The sequence below is a fragment of the Cyrtonyx montezumae genome, unplaced genomic scaffold, assembly GCF_038088225.1.
Source record: "Cyrtonyx montezumae isolate F1298 unplaced genomic scaffold, pur_monq_1.0 scaffold_16, whole genome shotgun sequence".
Classification (NCBI taxonomy): domain Eukaryota; kingdom Metazoa; phylum Chordata; class Aves; order Galliformes; family Odontophoridae; genus Cyrtonyx; species Cyrtonyx montezumae.
In genome coordinates, this window is record NW_027071892.1 from 5,029,945 (window position 1) to 5,049,410 (window position 19,466).

General features: G+C 53.8%; 3 protein-coding genes across 6 annotated transcripts; 1 reads left to right on the forward strand and 2 right to left on the reverse strand.

Annotated features, from left to right (window-relative positions):
- The first annotated feature begins 667 nt into the window (after positions 1 to 667).
- Positions 668 to 2,412, forward strand: CDIP1 (cell death inducing p53 target 1). Of its 2 annotated transcripts, none has more exons than XM_065732423.1 (4): positions 668 to 761; positions 1,022 to 1,165; positions 1,351 to 1,618; positions 2,029 to 2,412. In XM_065732423.1, exons 1-4 carry the CDS (start codon positions 677 to 679, stop codon positions 2,138 to 2,140), a joined length of 609 nt encoding a protein of 202 aa, XP_065588495.1. In that variant the 5' UTR covers positions 668 to 676; the 3' UTR covers positions 2,141 to 2,412. The 2 variants fall into 2 exon arrangements, with proteins under 2 accessions (XP_065588495.1, XP_065588496.1); XM_065732424.1 differs by having other exon boundaries at positions 1,354 to 1,618.
- A 1,479-nt stretch (positions 2,413 to 3,891) lies between these two features.
- Positions 3,892 to 10,432, reverse strand: HMOX2 (heme oxygenase 2). 3 transcript variants are annotated; one of them, XM_065732428.1, is made up of 6 exons: positions 10,329 to 10,432; positions 8,298 to 8,408; positions 6,873 to 6,990; positions 5,606 to 6,097; positions 4,785 to 4,905; positions 3,892 to 4,704 (listed from the first exon to the last, which is right to left on the reverse strand). In XM_065732428.1, exons 2-6 carry the CDS (start codon positions 8,366 to 8,368, stop codon positions 4,577 to 4,579), a joined length of 930 nt encoding a protein of 309 aa, XP_065588500.1. In that variant the 5' UTR covers positions 8,369 to 8,408; positions 10,329 to 10,432; the 3' UTR covers positions 3,892 to 4,576. The 3 variants fall into 3 exon arrangements, with proteins under 3 accessions (XP_065588500.1, XP_065588498.1, XP_065588497.1); XM_065732426.1 differs by lacking the exons at positions 8,298 to 8,408; positions 10,329 to 10,432 and adding an exon at positions 7,303 to 8,096 and having other exon boundaries at positions 3,892 to 4,701; XM_065732425.1 differs by lacking the exons at positions 8,298 to 8,408; positions 10,329 to 10,432 and adding an exon at positions 7,303 to 8,096.
- Positions 10,433 to 11,899: 1,467 nt separating this feature from the next.
- LOC136046427 (zinc finger protein 436-like) lies at positions 11,900 to 15,607 on the reverse strand. The gene is made up of 2 exons (XM_065733011.1): positions 15,548 to 15,607; positions 11,900 to 13,116 (listed from the first exon to the last, which is right to left on the reverse strand). The coding sequence occupies exon 2, from the start codon at positions 12,929 to 12,931 to the stop codon at positions 11,900 to 11,902; it is 1,032 nt and encodes a 343-aa protein (XP_065589083.1). The 5' UTR covers positions 12,932 to 13,116; positions 15,548 to 15,607.
- Positions 15,608 to 19,466: the final 3,859 nt, after the last annotated feature.

Below are 19,466 nucleotides of genomic sequence, written 5' to 3' on the forward strand. Positions count from 1 at the left end.
GCACAGAGCAAACAGCCTCTTGGTATGCTTCCCAATTTAGTCACGTCCTACCAGCTGTAACTGAGCCAAGTAAACAGGAAAATCGGGTTGCTTGATGTCATTGCACTTCCTCAGAGTGCCAGGCCCGCCTCTGGCTCCCATCCCTGCTGGGTTCCCCGCGCAGTGGGAACGTGATGGCAGCAGCAGCAGCACGGGACTGAGGCACGTGCCACGCGTGCCAGGTGGTGCAGGGTCTGCGGGGCCCTCCCCAGCCCAGGGGATGAGAACCACCCCAGGCTGTGTCCCACCCCCAGGTGTGCAGGTGGGGCTGAGGGCAGAGCGGCCGTGCCCAACACCAATGGGGCACCGACGTGCCCACAGTCGCTCTCGGTGCTGGGAGAGCAGGTGGGGCTGTGCGGCCAAGGCAGCTCTGCAGTGCTGTAAGCTGTTTGCTTTCTCCTTTTGCGCAGATTTGGTGGGGTAGGACAGTTTCCAGGGAGCACTGCTGAGAACTGGTGTTCATACCTGTGGCAAAACCGCTGAGCTCCTTGCAGTGAGGAAGAGCGGGTAAGTTCTGAGCCACGGAGCCTGTCCCACCCCAGCGCGCCATGTGGAGCCGTCAGGTTTGTCACCCAGCTCAGGGCTGCCGAGGCGGGCGGTCCAACAGCAGCACTTCGTTGCAGGGCAGCCCTGAGCCATGTCCAGCGACCCCCCGCCGCCGTACCCGGGAGGTCCTTCGGCACCGCCCATAGAGGAGAAGCACGGCCCACCCCCTGCCACAGGTGAGTGGGAGCTCTGCCTGCTGCTGCAAGTGAATTAGGGCTCTTCTCACAGCCCAGGGGATGAAGTTCTGGGCACGTATTTCCCTGTGAGCTCTGTCCTGCAACCACAGTTGTCACAGACCCTCCTCGTGTGGTTTATTCCCCACCCCCTCAGTCCCAGTGCTGTGTCCCCTTTCCTTGTAGGGGCCCTGAATCACTCAGCCAAGCCACCACCTCCTGCTGCCTCCTGCCCTGGCTGCTCACTCTGTGTTTCCTTTCAGATGGCGTCTCCCCAGCCATGGTGCAGCCCCAGGGGGTTCCCATCCCTCCTCCTGAATTTGGGCCCCCACCCTATGAGCCTCCGCAGCCGGGGTTCGTGCCCCCACACATGCCCACAGACAGCTCTGGGCCCTACATGCAGCCTGGTGAGTGCGGGGAGGAGCTGTGGGCAGTGGGGTGGTGCTGGGTGAGGGAAAGCCAGGAACGGGGCGGGGGAGGAGGTGGGGACAGTGCCCGCAGTGAGCAGCCTGCACAGGTAACTGCGGTCATTGGGCACACGGCCTCTCCTGCCTCCTGCAGAGACACATCTGTGCCTGTTTCTGTTTCCCAGCAGGTTATTACCCACCCCCGGGCCCCCCCCACCCTCCCATGGGGTACTACCCTGCCCCGGGCCATTACCCACCACCCAGCGGCCACACGGCGACCGTGCTGGTCCCATCAGGGACCGCCACCACAGTGACAGTGCTGCAGGGTGAGATCTTCCAGGGCGCCCCGGTGCAGACAGTGTGCCCCCACTGCCAGCAAGCCATCACCACCAAGATCACCTATGAGATTGGGCTCATGAGCTTCCTGCTGGGCTTCTTCTGCTGCTTTGTGGGGTAAGTGCTGCCTGCAGCCCCATCACAGCAGTGCTTACTCTGTCCTGCTCCCGGTGGCCCCAGCACCAATGGCTGTGGCTGAGATGTGGTGGGGCCTCAGCACCACAGCCTTACCGGGGCAGCGCACAGGTTTGTGGGGTGGGAGCTCCCTCCAGCTGGGGGAAGCTGCCTTCCCCAAAGAGCCACCAGCATCAAAGAGGCTGTGTGGCCACCAAGCCCTGCGTCCAGGCCTTGTGGTGCTGCAGGTTGGCAGCAGCAGGGCTTGGTTGGGTGTGTGTGTGTGGGGGAACTATTATGGCCTTCTCCAGACCCCAGAGTGAACTCCACACACGGCCCCTTGCCTGCTTTCCCTCCCACACTCACAGCTGGGAGCCTGAGCTCACAGCACACCGCATCTTCCCGTGCTCCAGGTGTGACCTCTGCTGCTGCCTCATCCCCTGCCTGTTCGATGACTTCAAGGATGTGACACACACGTGTCCCAACTGCAAGGCCTACATCTACACGTACAAGCGCATGTGCTAACAGCACCCCGGGAGCCTGAGCCACTGGAATGACACCGGCCCCTCCCCCACTGCCGTCCTAACTTACACGTGTGCAGCATTCCTTTGCTTACCCTTGGTGGTGTATGTGTGTGTCCCCACCTCCCTCCTGCTCCAGGCTTCGACCGCCCTGCCCTCCCTGAGCTCCGCTCCTCTGACTGCGAATAGTCAGACTGGGGACGCTGGTGTGGGTGCACAGGAGATGGGGGGCTGAGCCCCAGATGTGGCGTGCAGGGCTTTTCTCTAGCAGCCCCCATTGCTCCAGGGCATCAGTACAGCTCCTCTTGCCTGGAGCAAGCAGCAGCTGCTGGAGGTGCCCACCCCCCAGTGCAGCCCACTGGATGTGGGGGCTGGATACGCTGCCCCACTCGCTGTGCTGAGGGGACAGGGGAAGCCTGAGCATCCAGCAGAGCACACTGCAGAGGCAGCACAGCACTCAACTGCAGTCCTTTCAGGAAGGGGCCTGGCGGGGGTTTGGGGTTGAGGAGACAGAGCAGTCGGTGCCAGGCTGCACCCAGCTCAGGGCCCTCTCCAGCCACGTCAGCACAGAACCTACATGCAGTGTGTCCCAGGCAGAGGCACACGGAGCTGCCTTCAAGGGAAAGGGCTGCAGCACAGCACCCTCCTCAGTCAGCCCATCCGTCCTGGATTGGAAGCCCCAGTGCCTGGTGGCCACGGCCGCTGCATGCACCTCCTCCCAGCCCTGCTGCAGATGTTTTAGGGAAGGAGAGCCCCTGGCTGTTTCTCACCCACCTGGTAAGCTATCAGCAGAAATACATCCAGCATGTTGCTACCTGCCCCTGTAGAATAGGGGACTTTGTTACCTGACAGCAGCTGGCTCCCAGCTCTGGAGCAGATCCCTACCCACCCCAAGCCCAGCAGGGTCTGTGAGCAGCAGCACCCACCCTGCTGACACCACAGGTGTGCCCTGTGGGGCTCCTCATTGCATGTGGGTGTGGGGGTTTATTTTTAGCTCACTTCACATGGGGCAGAAGGATGGGGGCACGCAGTGACAAGCTGCCAGCAGCACTGTGACAGATGAGGGCAGGAGGACCTGAGGGCCGTCCTCAGGCTCTGTGGCTGCACCTCATGCTGCTCCCCCTGCTCTCACCTCCTGCAGTCAGAGCGGCTGAGGTGTGCAGCCCCCAGAGCTGAGCAGAGGGGCTTCTCAGGGAGCATGTCTGCAAGCAGCCTGACCTGCACAGGCAGCTGCTGTTTGCTCGGAGGCAGAACTGTGACGCTAGTCCCAGTGTTTGTATGTAAATAAACATAAGACCCTGAGCTCAGTGTACATGTTTTCTTATCCCCCTGCAAGCAAATATACAGATCAACCTCAAGTTTACTTATGGGGGGGGGGGGGGTTTGCATGAGTGGGGGCATCAATCACTTGAGGAAGAGCAGCAGTCCCCCGAGCAGATAGGGGACCTTCCTTTGCACAGCCCTGGGCTGCACTCCAGGCTTCCCCAGCTCCACCTCTCACATACCCCTTCTCCCACCCAACTCCCCACCACAGACAGTGCTGGAAGAAGGCAGAGGGGTTTCTGTGCTACCAAGTCACCTCCTCCCAGGGACTGAAAAACCACAGAGGCACCAGTGAGAGGTGGACTGTATGTAAGGACGGGAAGACCTCTGGATGTGCATGAGTCAGAAAACTAAGGTGAGTCTTCACCCACCCTGCTTCTCCTCACCAACCTCCTCCCCAGCCTTCCACATCCCCCATGTGGGCCTACACTCTTACAGAGGGCCCTCTGGCTTTCCCCAGCTACAGCACAGCAGCTTTTTATTCCAATCAAGGCTTCAGCAAAGATAGATCAATGGTGCACAATACACATTTGACACCTTCACACCAGCAACCCACACATTTGGTCCTGTCCCCTTATCCAGGGAGCTCCATCCAACACAAGTTATGCTTGGTCCCTGGGTCACTCCTTTGAGCTAACAGACTCAGCATTGTCTCCAGAGCACGACGTGTTTGTTTCTCAGGGTAGGAAACTTGAGTACTCTTCTCAAAGACTGACAACGTTCTTGGGTTGCAGCCCAGGGCAGGAAACTCCCTCCAGATACTGCTCCAGCCAAAGAGATGAAAAGCCAAGCATGTGAAGACTTTGCCACTACAGGACAAGACATCTCTAGCTTTAAAAGCTGCTCCAGCCAGCGTAGAGCAGTGCTGAACTGGAATCCTCACATCCTCTCACCAGATCAGTTCTGTACACTAGTTAGCTAAAGACATTGCATTACAGTGCTTGCATTATTGGTGTGCAAGAAGTCTTGGATAGCTTGGATAGTGCCCCTGGATTTTAACCTCTCCCCCCTTGATTCCCCTGCAGTCAACTCCACCACTGGCAGTGGAGTAGTTCCAACAAGGACAGGGTGCACCCCTCCCCTCGCCCCCACCTGGGGCCGGGTGCCAGGCTTGGCATCACATCACATACCACGCTGCAGCTCCTGCTGCCACAGCAACACAAACCGCCAGGATCAGCTGCACGATGGGCTGCTGGGCCAAGGCCACAGCAGCGTGATAGGGACAGCCAGCTGCTGCAGTGCCTGCTGGAAGAAAGAGAACATTACTAAGGCTGCAAGTCTTCTGCGGCGTTCACACGGCAGCCCTCACATCACCCCAAGCCTACCGAGCTTGTCTGCATAGTAAGGGCATTTGCGGAGGTCTCCTTTCCCATCGTGGACTGGAACACCCCCATCCTGGGCTTCTTCCGTCAGGGACCTGCCGATCTTGTCCAGTTCATCAAATACCTGCAAGCAGGCACGGAGTGCAGAAGTGAGCACTGCCAGGCAGCTGCCATACAGACCCACAGAGACATGCACAGTACAGGCAACAGCTGCTTCTGCCTGCCTCCACCCAGATCCAAATACAGCATTTGATGCTCATTTCAGAGTGCCTCGCAGGCAGATGTGTGGTTACATCTCATCTGACACACGCCACAGCTAATGCCAAAAACATCAGGTTGCCTGCTGCATGTGGGGACAGGGGGCGAAGAGCCCTCCCCTCCCTGCTGCCAGGCCCTCTCTGGGATTGCTGCTCCTGGCTGTGCAGTCCCTTCTAGCTCTGCTGGAGGGCTTCCATAAGGATCTAGGTGAAGGAGCTTACCACATCCCCACCATGCTCCTGAGCAGCTCAGATCACAGTGACACGCTCTAGGCAGAGATTAAAGCTCACATCCGGTAGCTAAGTCTATGTTCCACCTCCCAGTGCAGCTCAGTCATGTTTTATGACTGCCAAACACTTTGGGCAGTCCCACCTCTACTTCAAAGCCACACAGCTCAGAGGAATCATGCAGAGAGCTCAGCTCAGCCCTGCCCAAGACCAACTTTATCTCCACAAACTAGCAAAAGAGCTATTTTAAACTAGGATCCCAAACAGCAAAGGCAGAGTTCCCTTCCATCCAGGATCACATCCAAACCACTACGTACAGGGGCTCAAAGGGTTTGGTACCTCCATGTTAAATCTGAAGGCTCTGTTGGCCTCTTCCACGATCCGTTCCTTGCAGTCCTTGCCCAAGTCCAGAGCGTTCAGCCTTGCTCTGTACAGCTGCTTGAACTTCTGTGCATTGGAAATGTTTTCAAATGTGTAGAACTGGATCCCTTCCTCAGTACTGGGCAACTTGAGGGCCCTCTGGGCTACTTTCTTCAGCACTTGGCCACCTGAGAGGTCCCCCATGTAGCGTGTGTAAGCATGAGCCACTAGCAACTCAGGCTCATGCTGTCCCACGTGATGGATTCTGTCCACGTATTGCTGAGTGGCCTCTGAACACTGTATCTTCTCTTTCCAGTCTTCTCCATAGAAATACTTCATGTCTTTGATCAATGCTTCTTTCCGGTGAAGCTCTAGAGGGAAATACAGAGGAGCAAACACTGGGTTGTCCTTATTGCGATCCATTTCCTCTTCCAGAGCAGAGTACGTGAAGTAAAGAGCTGTGGTAGCCAGCTATGGACAAAGCACAGTGACCATGAGTTGTCTGCCTTACTGCAGTCCACGCCTTGTGACTCCACACCCCTCTGTGGAACTGGGCTACACGAGGAGAGCCCAGGCTTGACACACAACCAGCCTGGAGGGCCTGTACCAGGCACTCAGCACTTGGGCACTCAGACTCTTCTCTACCCGTGCCTAAGGGCATTGCCTACAGAGTACGAGCTAGGAGCTCACAGTGTCACCAGCTGCATGCTCTGGGCCTTCTGTTGCCTTGATGGCAATGCACCTTTATGCCAAGGGTGCAATTCACACCAACAGCCAAAGACTACTGACTATACCAAGACAGCATCCCACATCTCATCTCTTCTGCTCAGAAGAGACTTCAGGTCAGAGTGTTTTCTACAGAGAACAACAACCAGAGGCTGGAACGAGCTCTGTAAGCCCACACGGATTTTGCTCCATAAGCACACACTTTTTGCCACCAGTACATGTGCTGCAGCTGCCCTGAGCAGACAGAAGCCCAGCACCTCCACCTAAGTGAAGTTGTTCTGGGCCAGTATGCTTTTCACCATCCTGAATTCCAACTGTAAGACACACTGAGCAGGACAGGGCCCTCCAGTAGTCGTGACTATTTAGCCACGCCATCTAGAAACCAGCTCCTCCTCACCTCACACCCCCCAGTTTAGCCCCTGCACACAGGCCTGTGATGTTCTGCCTCAGGAAGTCCCCAGCTGCAGTCATCAGGTAAAACAAAGAGCTGCTCTGCCAAAGGCAGCAGAGCCACACTCACCTTGAAGAGCTCCTTCTTGATCCGTCCTTTCAGGAAGTCTTTGACAAACTGAGTATTCTCTGCACGGTCATGGGATTCCTTAGTCCCCTCCTTCAGCAGCTCTGAAAGGTCAGTGGGGCTGCAGGCAAGCAGGGAGAGCTCCTTTCACCCCCACATACAGACGAGTTCACCCTTTCTGTGTTCGCAGGGACCCTCCAGCCCTGCCATCCCAGCCCAGAGCAGAGCTGGGTTCAGGCCAGCAGTCCCAGGGAGCCCTTGGCCCAGCCCCACTAGCTGGAACCAGCATCAGCCCAGGAGTGGGGTGATGGGGTGACAGTGGCAGCAGCGAGGGCTCCCACCTGCAGCCAGACTTCACCCAGGAGCCCTGGTGCATAGCAGGGGTACAGACCCAGGATGCTCAGATCCTTGCACTGGTGCTTTTGCTTCTCACCCTGAGAGCCCCAGCAATATTAAAGGAGACCCTGAAGACATCAAGAGCAACTTAATCAGGATAAAGAGTGCCACAGCCTTGCTAGTATCCTCCTTGGTTCTCTCTGCAGAAGGAGAAAGCCATGGGTAGGAGTGGATGGACACACAGAGGCAGAACTTAACTTTACTGTTGGGGCACCAAAGGTACTGCATCAATCACTGGAGCAAAGATGAGAGCCCAGTAACAAAACAGGGCAGGAAAAGTCTTAAAGCTAAAAAAATTTATTCATCCTGAATTATGCTGTTTTTGCATGTTCCCACAAGCTCTTCTCCTAAAAATTTATGATCTTGGATCACAGCCATTGCACATACGTGGAACACAGTACAGTTACCAATGCCTACACCCACAAAATGATGCCACAGTGCACCTTACCCTGTTTTTATGGCTGGTTTGCTACAGACAGCATGTTTATGTTAGCTGTAAAAGAGATATTTTGAACAATCCACACTCATGCATCTAACAGGCCAGACAAGGCCTGAACACAACAGGAGAGCCAGGGAGCATTAACTTCCCATGATGCTGAGCCTGTCAAGTCAAAGAGCAATCAATCAGCTCACTTCAGTATTCTGGAACCACCCTTCTCATTTTCTTATCTGAAGATTTTCCTTTTAAAGCACAATCCATTGAGTGCAGCTGCACTGCGCATACTAGCATGCAGCTATTGCTTGTTTGGAGGGATAACCAAACAGTTCCCTGCACCTTTGACAAAGTACACAGAACAAGTTCTGCAGAACATCGCCTGACAGGAGCAGCCTTTACCTTACTCCTACTCTGTAGGAACAAATGCAAGTATGCATACCCCCAACTGCAGGGGGGCCTCAGTCCTGGCTGGACTGGTTTTCAGCTGGAAAAGACCACAAATGAGCAAGGAGATCATTGAACTTGAGTTTGATATGTCCCACCCTGCCCAAACCCACGTCTGTGCTACATTGCCAGACAATGCCAGCAGCACTCACCTGACACTGTTATCTTCCATTTCCTCATAGTGCAAGCTTTCCCCTTCATCTCCTCCTTCTGAGCTCTCCATAACTGATGGCACTGTGGCTCTGTTCTGGAGATCAGAGACACTGAAAGGCAAAATTGGAGAGCGATTTTAGGGGGAAGCTGCCTTAACAAAAGTGATGGGGAGGAAACACTGAGCAGTCCAGCAGGGAGCCTCGCAGCTGCACCACCACACAGGGAGGTGAGGGGCAGCCACCAAACACTTTCACAAGAGCCTTCCCTGGAACAGAGGGGATTAATTTCCAATGCAGAGGTAGATTTTCTTCCACATAAGAAGCCTCCTCAGATGTAGCAGCATGCACAAGAAGTACTCGGAGCCAGGAGCAAGACACCAGGCTTACACCTGCTGAACACTCTGGCTTGGCCACAGATCCAGGCATCCCATTTATAAAATGGAACAGTAATCAGCTCTGTGCTGATTGCTCCTCCAAATTACAGGCAGCCTTGCCAGATGAGCAAGGAGCTAAGCTTCTCGCTGGCCTTCCAGCAAACCATGGCTGTAAGTTGGCTCTCCTCCCAATGCTCCTGGGTTCAGGCCTCCCACGTGGGCTGCATCCACAGGCCCATGGGTGGGAGACAGGAGGAGAGCAGACCAGATAAGCAGCTGAGAGCAGGCCAAGAAAGCTCACACAGAGCCCAAGCTGGCAGATCAGTCGGTGGCTCCACGCTCACGAGATGCAAACACAAACCAGGCTAGTTATAAATTAACTGTCCTCCAATTCCTTATGGTTTTCTAACCCACTCAGATGTCCTGGACATCCAGCAGAGCACTGTCCCACAAAGCAGCCGGGGCTGATGATATACCCTCAGGTGTGGTGTACCACAGTACTCAAACGGGCACATTACCAGGGTGAAATCTCCACCTGCACTCAGACAGTCCTCCTGCTTACCTAGGCACAGCCTAGCTCAGGTGACAGCACAGATCAGGACCTTACAGGACCAGAATGCACTGCTCTGTGACAGGAGCTAGCCCCATGCAGCAGGAAAAGTCCTCTCCTTAGAAGGAGCTAGCATGTAAGAATTCATTTAAGGACCAAGTGCTCTCAGACTTGCACATCCCATGTCTTTTTGGGGAAAGCTCAGCTTGACACACTCATCTCCATAACAAAAAGCAGAGCAGCAATTAAGCCAGTCCCCTTAGCATGCTTTGAAGACAATACATGAGCAGCAAAAGAAGTTTAATTTTTCCTGATAACAGTCCCTAGTACAGACACCTCCCTGATGAGCCAAGAGCTCGAGACAAGTCAGCACCATTCAAATCCGCATCCTGTGTCATATTAGGACACTGTAAGAGAACTCAGAGGAATGGAAAATGAACATATTTTAACTCTCCTATCACCACAAACCACCAACAACTGAAATCCCACAACACCATCACTGGTCAAAGCAACAATTCTTCACTCCTCTGAAAGAGGAGAGCAGAGGGAGCTCCCAGCAGCTGCCTCCTTGTGCTTCAGGGGCTGGAGCACTGCTTCGTTTGCTATGAGGCCCCTGGCTGATGTTCAGAGTAAACACAGTGCCCAGCACCCTGCCTGGGAGACATCCAGCAGCCACAGGAGCCAAGAGAGCAGGGCTGGAGAAGATCTGGTACAGAACAGCTCAGCACTCCAAATATTCCTTTTCCAATAATAGCATTCAATCTCGTCTATAAAAGATACCCAACCCATCCAGCCAGCAGCTTGTTTTCCCCTGCAAACAATTGCACAGCAAGCTTCACACTCAACATGCACAGCTGCTGTTCTCAGTACAAGCAGACACTCAACGTGAATAATTCTGTGTGTTCTAAAGGAAGCCGAGAGGCACTGCTGCAGTAGGGAAGCAAGACTGGAAGTCCTGGCTCTCCTCAGGCACTCTCAGACATTCAGTAACTGACTCAATACAAAGTTCACCTCTGCTATTCAACCAGCACTCGATTCCAATACGCTTCCCCAAGCACACACAGCTGAGATCCTTGCTTCGAAGCAGCAGAGCATGGCTGCACCTACCTAAGTGTCTCTGAAGGGGCAGCAGACCCCAGAACTCCATGCTGGAGGACATCACCAAGGAACCTGGGGCAACTTCACTCTCCTCCTCCTGCTGGGGAGGCACTCAGCTGCTGGAAACGGAGACCCACGGAACAAACGGCTGCGTTGCCAGATCCTACCTGGGCTTAAGGCTCCACCTGGAGCCAGCCAAAGGTGCTTCTAGCAGGGCCCAAGCAAACACTCCTTCTGCCTCCCAGAGCTACAGTCCATCACATCAGCGCATTGATTGAGGAAAGAGGCACACACCGAGATCACAGGTCACTCGCCCAGCCCTGCCCTTCAGCAAACAGCCCTCACACCGGGCAGCTCCGCAGCGGTTAAGTTCCACTGTGTGCTGGAAGGGCAGCGCCGGAGCAGGCCGGGCAGCGACAGGCGAGCGTCCGCTCAGCCCGCGGGCTCCCAGCAGCGGTGAAGGGACCGTGCAGGGACCGTGCAGGGACCGCTCCCTCGAGGCGGCTCCTCGCGCTCAGGAGAACGGAGCGGCTGCCAGGCCGCGCGCAGCCCAGCCTGCGGGCCCGGTACGCGCACAAACAGCGCCCGGGAAGGGGCAGGCAGTCACCGGCGGGCACCCGGCCGAGCCCCGAGGCCTCAGCCCCGGCCGCAAGCTCAGCCCGGCCCGGCCGCGTTGCCATGGGGCCGCGCCGCACACTCACCCGCCGCCGACCGCTCGCGCTCTGCCCCGCGGCGCGAAACAAAGAGCCGGCGCGGCCGCCCCGCAATCACCGGGCTGACGCGGGCTGCGATTGGAGGAGACGGCTTTACGTCACAGCGGGGACTCGCGTCTCCGCTCCGCTCCGCCTCGCCGACAGCCAATGGCGGCCTCGGGCGTCACGACAAGCCCCGCCCCCGGCTTGGCATCGCGCACGCGCAGAGGGCGGCGCGCCCTCCGACCCGCGCGGACGGCACGGAACGGCCGGGCAGCGCGGGGGGGGGAAGCCCTTTTTAATGAAGGGTTTATTTGCAAGTTGTAGAAATAATTAAGCCTCGTTAGCGTACCATTTAATGCTTATTCACGTTCAGGAAGGGCGTTCCATTCTGGCATCTTCAAAGCTGTAAGTCCGGGACATGCTCAGAATGCTGTGAGGCTGCTCTGGGGGGGGACAGCCCCACGCAGAGCCCCACGCACCCACGGACGGACGGACACAGCCACGGGTGGCAGCAGCACGGGGCTTTGTGCTATGGGCGCAGCCCTCAGCCTGCAGGGGGTAAATGAGAGGCACCGAAGCAAGCTTTGGCTTACCCCAGTCAGAGCAGTGCAGGCTCTGATATCTCCCGCTGTCCGTTCTCCAAACCCTCCGCGCAGAGGAGAGGCACTTTCTCTAAAATCACTGCTGAGGATATTCTGCCCTCCTCAGGTGACTTCCTTCTCTCCCAAGAGCTATCCCCCCTCCTTCCCCCAACCCGCAGTTCAGCTCTTCGCAACCTTCCTCCTCCTCTACCTTTCAGGACTCGGTTCTCACAAAAAGAAACTGCTCTAACCCCTCAAGCAGCGCACTCGATAGTGAAGGGAGAAGGCTTTGCTCCCGGGACCGTCACCGAGCGTCACACCGGACCGATGGGCCCTCGGAGGGCTCCCCTCCCCGGTGGATGTGCTGATGCCGGAGCAGCGCGGAGCTCGCGGTGAAGCCCTTCCCGCAGTCGGCGCAGGCGTAGGGCCGCTCCCCGGTGTGGGTGCGGCGGTGCTGGGTGAGGTGGGCGCTCTGCCGAAAGCTGTCCCCGCAGTCGGCGCAGGCGTAGGGCCGCTCCCCGGTGTGGACCCTGCGGTGCCGGAGCAGTGCTGACCTCCACAGGAAGCTCTTCCCGCACTCAGCACACCCGAAGGGCCGCTCCCCGGTGTGGAAGCGGCGGTGCTGGATGAGGTGAGAGCTCACCGTGAAGCTCTTCCCGCACTCGGTGCAGCCGTACGGGCGCTCGCCCAGGTGGAACCGCCGGTGCTGGATAAGGGCGGAACTCACCGCGAAGCTCTTCCCGCACTCGGAGCACTTGTAGGGTCTCTCCCCGGTGTGGACCCGCCGGTGCTTCATGAGCTCGGAGCTCTGGCTGAAGCTCTTCCCGCACTCCACGCACTCGTAGGGTTTCTCCCCGGTGTGGACCCGCTGGTGCCGCGTGAGCGCGGAGCTCACGCTGAAGCTCTTCCCGCAGTCACCACACTCGTAGGGTTTCTCCCCGGTGTGCACTCGTTGGTGCTGGACGAGCTGGGAGTTCCCGGAGAAGCTCTTCCCACACTCCACACACTTGTAGGGCTTCTCCCCGGTGTGGGTGATCTGGTGGCGGATCAGCTTGGAGCTCGTGCTGAAGCTCTTCCCACACTCGGCACACGTGTAGGGCCGCTCCCCGGTGTGGGCTCTCTGGTGCTGCAGGAGGTGTGACCGCTGCCGGAAGCTCTCCCCGCAGTCGGTGCAGGTGAAGGGTTTCTCTCCGGTGTGGATTCTGCGATGCTGGATGAGGTTGGAGCTCACTCGGAAGCTCTTCCCGCAGTCCCCGCATATTGTCAGTCTCGCCACAGCAGCATTTCTCTGCTGGATGATATCTGGCAGTCTCCTGAAGCTCTTTCCGTGTAACATCACTCGGCTTTGCCTCTTCCCCAGGGGAGGGCTCGGAACCCTTTCTGACCTGCGTAGGTGAACCTGGTGCTGTTCGGGACTCTGGGAGCTCTTCTTGGGTAGTGCTGACAGTAAACCCTCGGGCTTTGCTGGTCCAGGAATGCCCCAGTGGGGATTCTCTTTCTTGCTCTCAGCCCCATCCTCAGCTGTAACAAAATGAGAATCCAGAGAGATGTCACGTGCAAGAAGGAAAGCCTTGGGCAAAGGAAGTCAAAAACGGCCAAATTCTAAGAATTCAGCAGCTTGAATTTAAGGTTAAAACGTTCTGATAACTCCCTCCTGCCTACTCAGGGGATTCTGCAGTGTTCACAGCATCAGGAACAAGCTCTGGAAATTATCCAGGGCTTAATAGCACATCACAGGTAAAAGCTTAGCTCAGATGGAAAAGATAGCTGCTATTCTGGGATATTATATCAAAAAACATTAGAAATTGAACAGGCCATAAGGAACTACCTCGTGCAGCAGGCACAGGATACCTGCCCTCTTACTCACAAAGTCTTGGAGAAACACCACTGATAGAAATCTAAGTCACACAGACTCAAGGTCACTTGAAAGCCCCCCCAGGGCAAGGCTCTTGCATGGATTTATAGGGTATTTATGCAGAGCAGTGACTCTTTCCAGCCCACTGCCAAAGCATGGTTTGATGAGCATCCTAAAAGGTTCAAAAGCTAACGATGCTGTGGGCCTTGCAGCCTTATAGATTAAATTGGCAAGATGGGAGGTGTGAACCCTTAGGCAGAAATGGCAACGTGGACTATCACAGAGCCATAAAATGGCTCAGTCTGGAGGGGACTTAAAGATCATCCACTTCCAGCCCCTGCTGTGGGCTGGGTGCCAACCACTAGATCAAGCTGCCCAGGATCCCACCCATCCCGGCCTTGAATGCCTCCAGGGATGGATGTTATCATCACATAGGTCAATCAGGCCAATAGATTTCCATGCAATCTCTTCACATGGACTTTCAGGGCCAACTTGCTGTTGGCTATACCTAAACCCAAAACACAGAACGGGCTGAGAACTAAAGCCATAGAAACAGAGACCACCAGATTTTTTATTTATTTTTTTCTAAAGTGGAACAGATCTGAGCGCTATTTCCTGGTACTCTGAAAACTCTTGTGAAATAAACTGGTAACATATTGGTCCTGTAGGATTGATGCACAAACCACAGATGCTTCCTCTGGTCTGGCAGAGTTGCAATAAGGAACTGTGTGCCTTGGAAGAGGACAGTCAGTATTGAGTTGTAAGCAGGCAATAAAGGAAGGAGAGCGGACAATTTTTAACCAAACGAATATATGTACATATTTAATCTTTCACTTTCTAGTCAACATAAGAAAACATCACAATATGATTTCACACAGAACTCCTCTGTGTTTTTTCATAGCAATTTGGTGCGGTTCCTTCATAGTTTTCATTAGTGAAATCCCCTGAGAGAAACAGAAATCGGAATGCTGCTTCCATTTGATCACAGTTACACCCATCCAGGCCTGGAAGAAAAGCAAACACTGAAATCCAAAGACAGGTTAAAAGGATGACATTTTTGGCAACTTGAAGCTATTGACCTCTACAGTCAGATTTATTTGGGGGAAGATCAGAAGTTTTAAGCTACTGGTATGGCTCCAGCTCTCAACCATGAAACTTCTACAGGCATTTTTGTTCAATGCCTGACCTATCCAGCATCTTCACTAGCACCCCACCCACAAGTTGATTCTATTTAATCGACATCTGATGAGTGGAACTCCCTGAAAGGATTTTATGTGGAAGAATGGTAAAGCACACTGAGGAGGTGTCACTGTTTATTTACTTCCTTCTCTGGCAGCATCCATTACTGGGCAGACCTGGAATCTCTAAAACAGCCCTCTAAGCAGGGCTGCACATACAACTTCACAGCACAGCCAGAATCTTGACTGTTGTACCCCATTGTCATTGTGATGCCAGAAAAAGGGCCTGAGGCAAGATCCAGGGGCTGGGAAGCCCAGCAGACATTCCAAGCAAATGAACAACTGGAATGAGAGTTAGTGGCAGATGACCACTAACTAATGGTGAAGAAGTTCCCATGCACATTGTGCAGAAATTCCTATGCTTCAGTTCGTGGCCATTTCCCCTTGTCCTCTCACCACACACTGCTGAGAAGAGTCTGGCCTTGTCCTTTTGCCTCCCGCTCCTCAGATATCTACAGATGTGGATCAGATCCCCTCTGAGTCTTCTTTTCTCAAGGCTGAGCAGATCCAGCTCTCTCAGCCCTCGCTCACAAGGGAGGTGTTTCACTCCCTCTATCATCTTTGTAGCCCTCTGCTGGACTCATCCCAGGAGATCCCTGTCTGTTTCGTATCAGGGAGCCCAGAACTGGACACACTACTTCAAGCGAGGCCTCACCTGTGCAGAGTAGATGGGAAGGATCACCTCCCTCGACCTGCTGGCTACGCTCTTCTTAATGCACCCCAGGATGCCATCGTTCTTCTTGGCCGCCAGGCCACACTGCTCTCGGCTAACCTGTCATCCACCAGGACACCCATGTTCCTCTCCAGCAGCCCATCCCCCATCCCGCACCGCTGCACGCGGTTATTCCTCCTGCCTTACCTGGGCAGGTGCTGCGCAGACGCGTCCGCCCTTTGCAGGCGCGCACGTGGGAGAACCACCGCTCCGCCTTCGGCTCCGCGTGGGAGATCATGTCCCGGTCCGAGCCCACGCACCCGCACCGCGCGCGGCCCGCTCCGACCCCTCAGAGCCGGTGCGCGGGTGTCACGTGACGGCGGCGACCAATGGCGGGCGGAGCCTTCGCCTCCGAGGGCGGCGGGAAATGGCGGCGGGCGCTGCCCGGTGTCCGCAGTCTCTGGGCAGACACTCCCCACAGCCGGGACAGCTCCTGCCACAAACACGAGAGCTCTGTTCCTCAAAGTCTGACCGAGTTCAGCGCTGTGAAGCATTACCAGAGTGGCCGCCAGCTGCTCCTCCTCTTGTTCCAAGCAGGAAACGATACCTGGCTTGGGAGTAGGCATCCTGAAACAGGAGAGGAGAAATAAGTCAGTAGCAATATGCTCTAAAATCATCCCCATAACACTAAGCACAGCCATGCGTTTGCAAGGGCAATCCCTGCCTGGGAAGTCACCCGTCTGTTGGGAACTGTCTGTAGGAAATGACACGCCGTGGGGGATGCACCAGGCACAGGGCAGCAGCTTGGCTTCGGTCAGCCCCCCGACTCCTGTAGTTGAGAGTTTGCTAGAAAATGGGCGCAGGCACTACAGCACAGCACAGTGCTGGGCTCTGGCGATCGAGGAGCTTACCCCTGCACAGGTAGCTAACACCAAAACGCCTGCTGGGTGTGATGGCAATTCTTCACACATCCAATAGCGATCACTCCAGCACAGCTGAGATGCATCTGGTTTCCAGCTTTCCTCACCTACCAGTATGAAGAGAGCCAGAGCCCAGTGAGGCTCTCCCAGGACAGCCAGCTCACGCATCCTCCCAGAACAAAGCTGTTCTGTATTTCTCCAGCCAGGGACAATCTCTTTCAATGGCAGAAGGTGTGTAAGTCAAGCTGCCGGCACAGGATCCACAGCCTCACAGATGGCCTCTGTTTCAAAGCTCCCCCCCATGCTCAGTCAGCCCCTTTGGATTTATAGCTCACCTCCTCCTGGCTCCAGCATCACTGCAGTGGTGCGTATGCAGGGAAAAATCACTCCCAGCAGGTGATGTTAGCTACAGCAAAAGCTGTTTGAGGTAATGTTGTTCATATGCCTCTGCCACCTCCCTGGATCTTGTGCTTACTGGTCTTATGGGCCACATGGGGTGAGAAGAGGGCAACCCCAAGGAGGTGAAGGGTTCCTGTATGCTGTAGTTGGGTACAAACAAAGGATTCAGATTCTGTTTGTGCCTCACCCTGGGTGCAGCAGGCAGCTGGCTTTGGAGGTCCCTGATGTGACACAGCTACTGGGGAGGAAAATACAGATGCATCAGTTGTGCTGGTGCAGAAGGAACAGAGGTTTCTTTCGGGTCTGCTGTGTTTCATATTAGCATTTTAATGCTTAGGGCTCTTCTTGCCTGAAATAAAAGGGAGATCAACTTCCTAGAGATCTGGTAAGAAGAAAAAACTGAAGGGATCTGGGTGTTTGTGTGAGCACAGGGGGAAAAACATTTGTGGCAAACAGTGCTAGCCCCATTACAAAGGCATTACAGCAAAGGGGATTGGGTTTATTTTTCATGTGCCCAAATCTAAGTGACACCTCTAAACCATTCTGTGGTTAAGAAATCTTTTAACACAAACTCATGCTAATAACTGTGCAAATTATTGAAGATGGTCCAAAAATTTAAGGTGAAATAGCACAAAGGAAGAACATTTCTAAGGAAGGTTTCTCTTAGGTGAACAGCAAACACCCACCCCAGGTGGCACAACAGACACTTCATTGCAGAAGTTCAATGAACAGAACAAACTCGAAGGCACGATAACAGTCAACTCCTTCCAAGAAGAAAGCATCCAAAGGCACCAAAGCAGAGCTTTAGAAATCTGTACCTGGGCTCAGTGTCCTGCTGACAGATAAGGACCAACTGGGTATGCTGCATCAGATTGCTGGACCCCAGAGCAGAGACATGGCCTTCAGCACTGTATAGTACAGAAAGAACTTGTGTGGGCTTGTGCTGAACTCAGGCAAAGACTGTGTGAACGTCCCATTATGAGACGAATGTGTTTAAGCTTTACAAGATGAGTGCCTGGGCACAAGAGCAGCTCGGCAGCAAGATGCAAGGCACCTGGGCAAAGGAATAACTGCAGGTACCTCTGAAACCCTGCTCTAGATGGAGAGCAGCTGAATCACAGGGACAGCTTTGCTGAAGGCTGCGTCATCTCTCCCAGACACTGTTGTTTTATTAAACAGCAATGCTTCTCAACAATATGTTGTGCAGGAATAATTTAAACTATCACCAAAATGCAAACAAGTACACTGGCAATATATTTCCAGAACGGCTCTAGTCCCCTTAAAGAACTGCAGAAAGGATTGCTCTCATAATGATCCCTGTGAAATCTAAACATTGGCACTGCAAACATAATATTTGAAGTCTGCTGGCCTGGTACAAAGGGAAAGCACAGCAGTCCCCCTCTCTGCTTTATTTTATTCCCATGTTTTTTATTTAAGTTAGCCTCTTGGCCACAGTGATGGATTAGAGCTGTAGAAGAAATGCCATTAGGAAACAAGGTGACTTAGGAGTAACAGCTGTGTCTCTATAAGGAAACAGTGCTCTTGTCATACACAAGATTATTACATAAACATCTGCAGCACAGCTTTGCAGAAGAAAACCTTTTTTTTTTTTTAATTTCTGTCAGGAAATGTGGCAATACAGAAAACAACATGGTAGCTGCAAAAGACCATCCAGAAATCAATCACACACACCATTTGGGTGCCACAGGGAATTTAGAAGCAGTGTTTTCCAAAGCTCATTCAATTCTCAGGCAGTACATCTCGCTAAGACAGGTTTGAGTAATGCCAGTAATGTCTGCTTGGCTTTTAACATAAGTAACACTGGCAGTGGTAACACTGGTGTTAACTCGGGGAGGGACACAGATTAACGGAGCAGGCGAATGAATAACGGCTTTCAGAGAATTTGCAGTGCATGTCAGATATGTCCTTGTAATCTTGAAGGCTGTAAAAGACTTCAAATCCTTTATCTGTCATCTGGGAAAAATTCTAGAGCTGTAACAAACGTTTTATCAGCATCAGAAACAAGAAAGCATCGTGCAAGCTCCTCCGGAATGCTTGACTCCAAACCCCAGCAATACAGATGCAATATTTAAAATCATCTTTTTACATTAGACAGAACTGTCCAGCTGCAAAGTTTACAGATGCCGAAGACAGGAGGCTGGAGACACTGCCAGTGAGCAAAATTCAGACTTTTTTTTTCATAGCATGCTCAATAATTTATGACGCAGTGCCCCTTCTTACATTAGAACACATAAATTATGTGTACTGAAATGTGACACTGCATTCACTATATGACAAGAGGTAACAAAAACTGATGGCAGGATCTCCAATCATAAATCTAAGTCCTACTTAAAAACAGAGCAAAAAAAAAAAAAAAAACAAAGCTGGGAAGGAATCATATTTATTTTCCTGCATTAACACCAACAAGTATCACTGAAGCTTTTTCTGAGTACGAAGCACCTGCCTGGGAGAAACCCATGGTACACTGAGGGGAACATTTCCTAGATTGCCTCTAAAAGGCAAGCCTTCGTATTTCTATCTAATAAAGTCACCTCATAGCAGCTCTTGCACAAGAAGATGTTGGAGGAAAGGTGATGTGATTGCCAAGGAAGAAAACTACCCCAAATTCCTGAAAATTCACAAGACAAGGCAGAAAGTATTGCTTGAAAGTTCCCATGCCATTACACACGCTGCAGCAACACCTCACAGAGGAGGAAGGCCACAGCCCCTCTTGTGGTTACCCATGTCCCCTTCCCCTTCAGCCCTTCCTCCAAGTCCCAACCCATTCCCACATCCCCTCTTAGCAG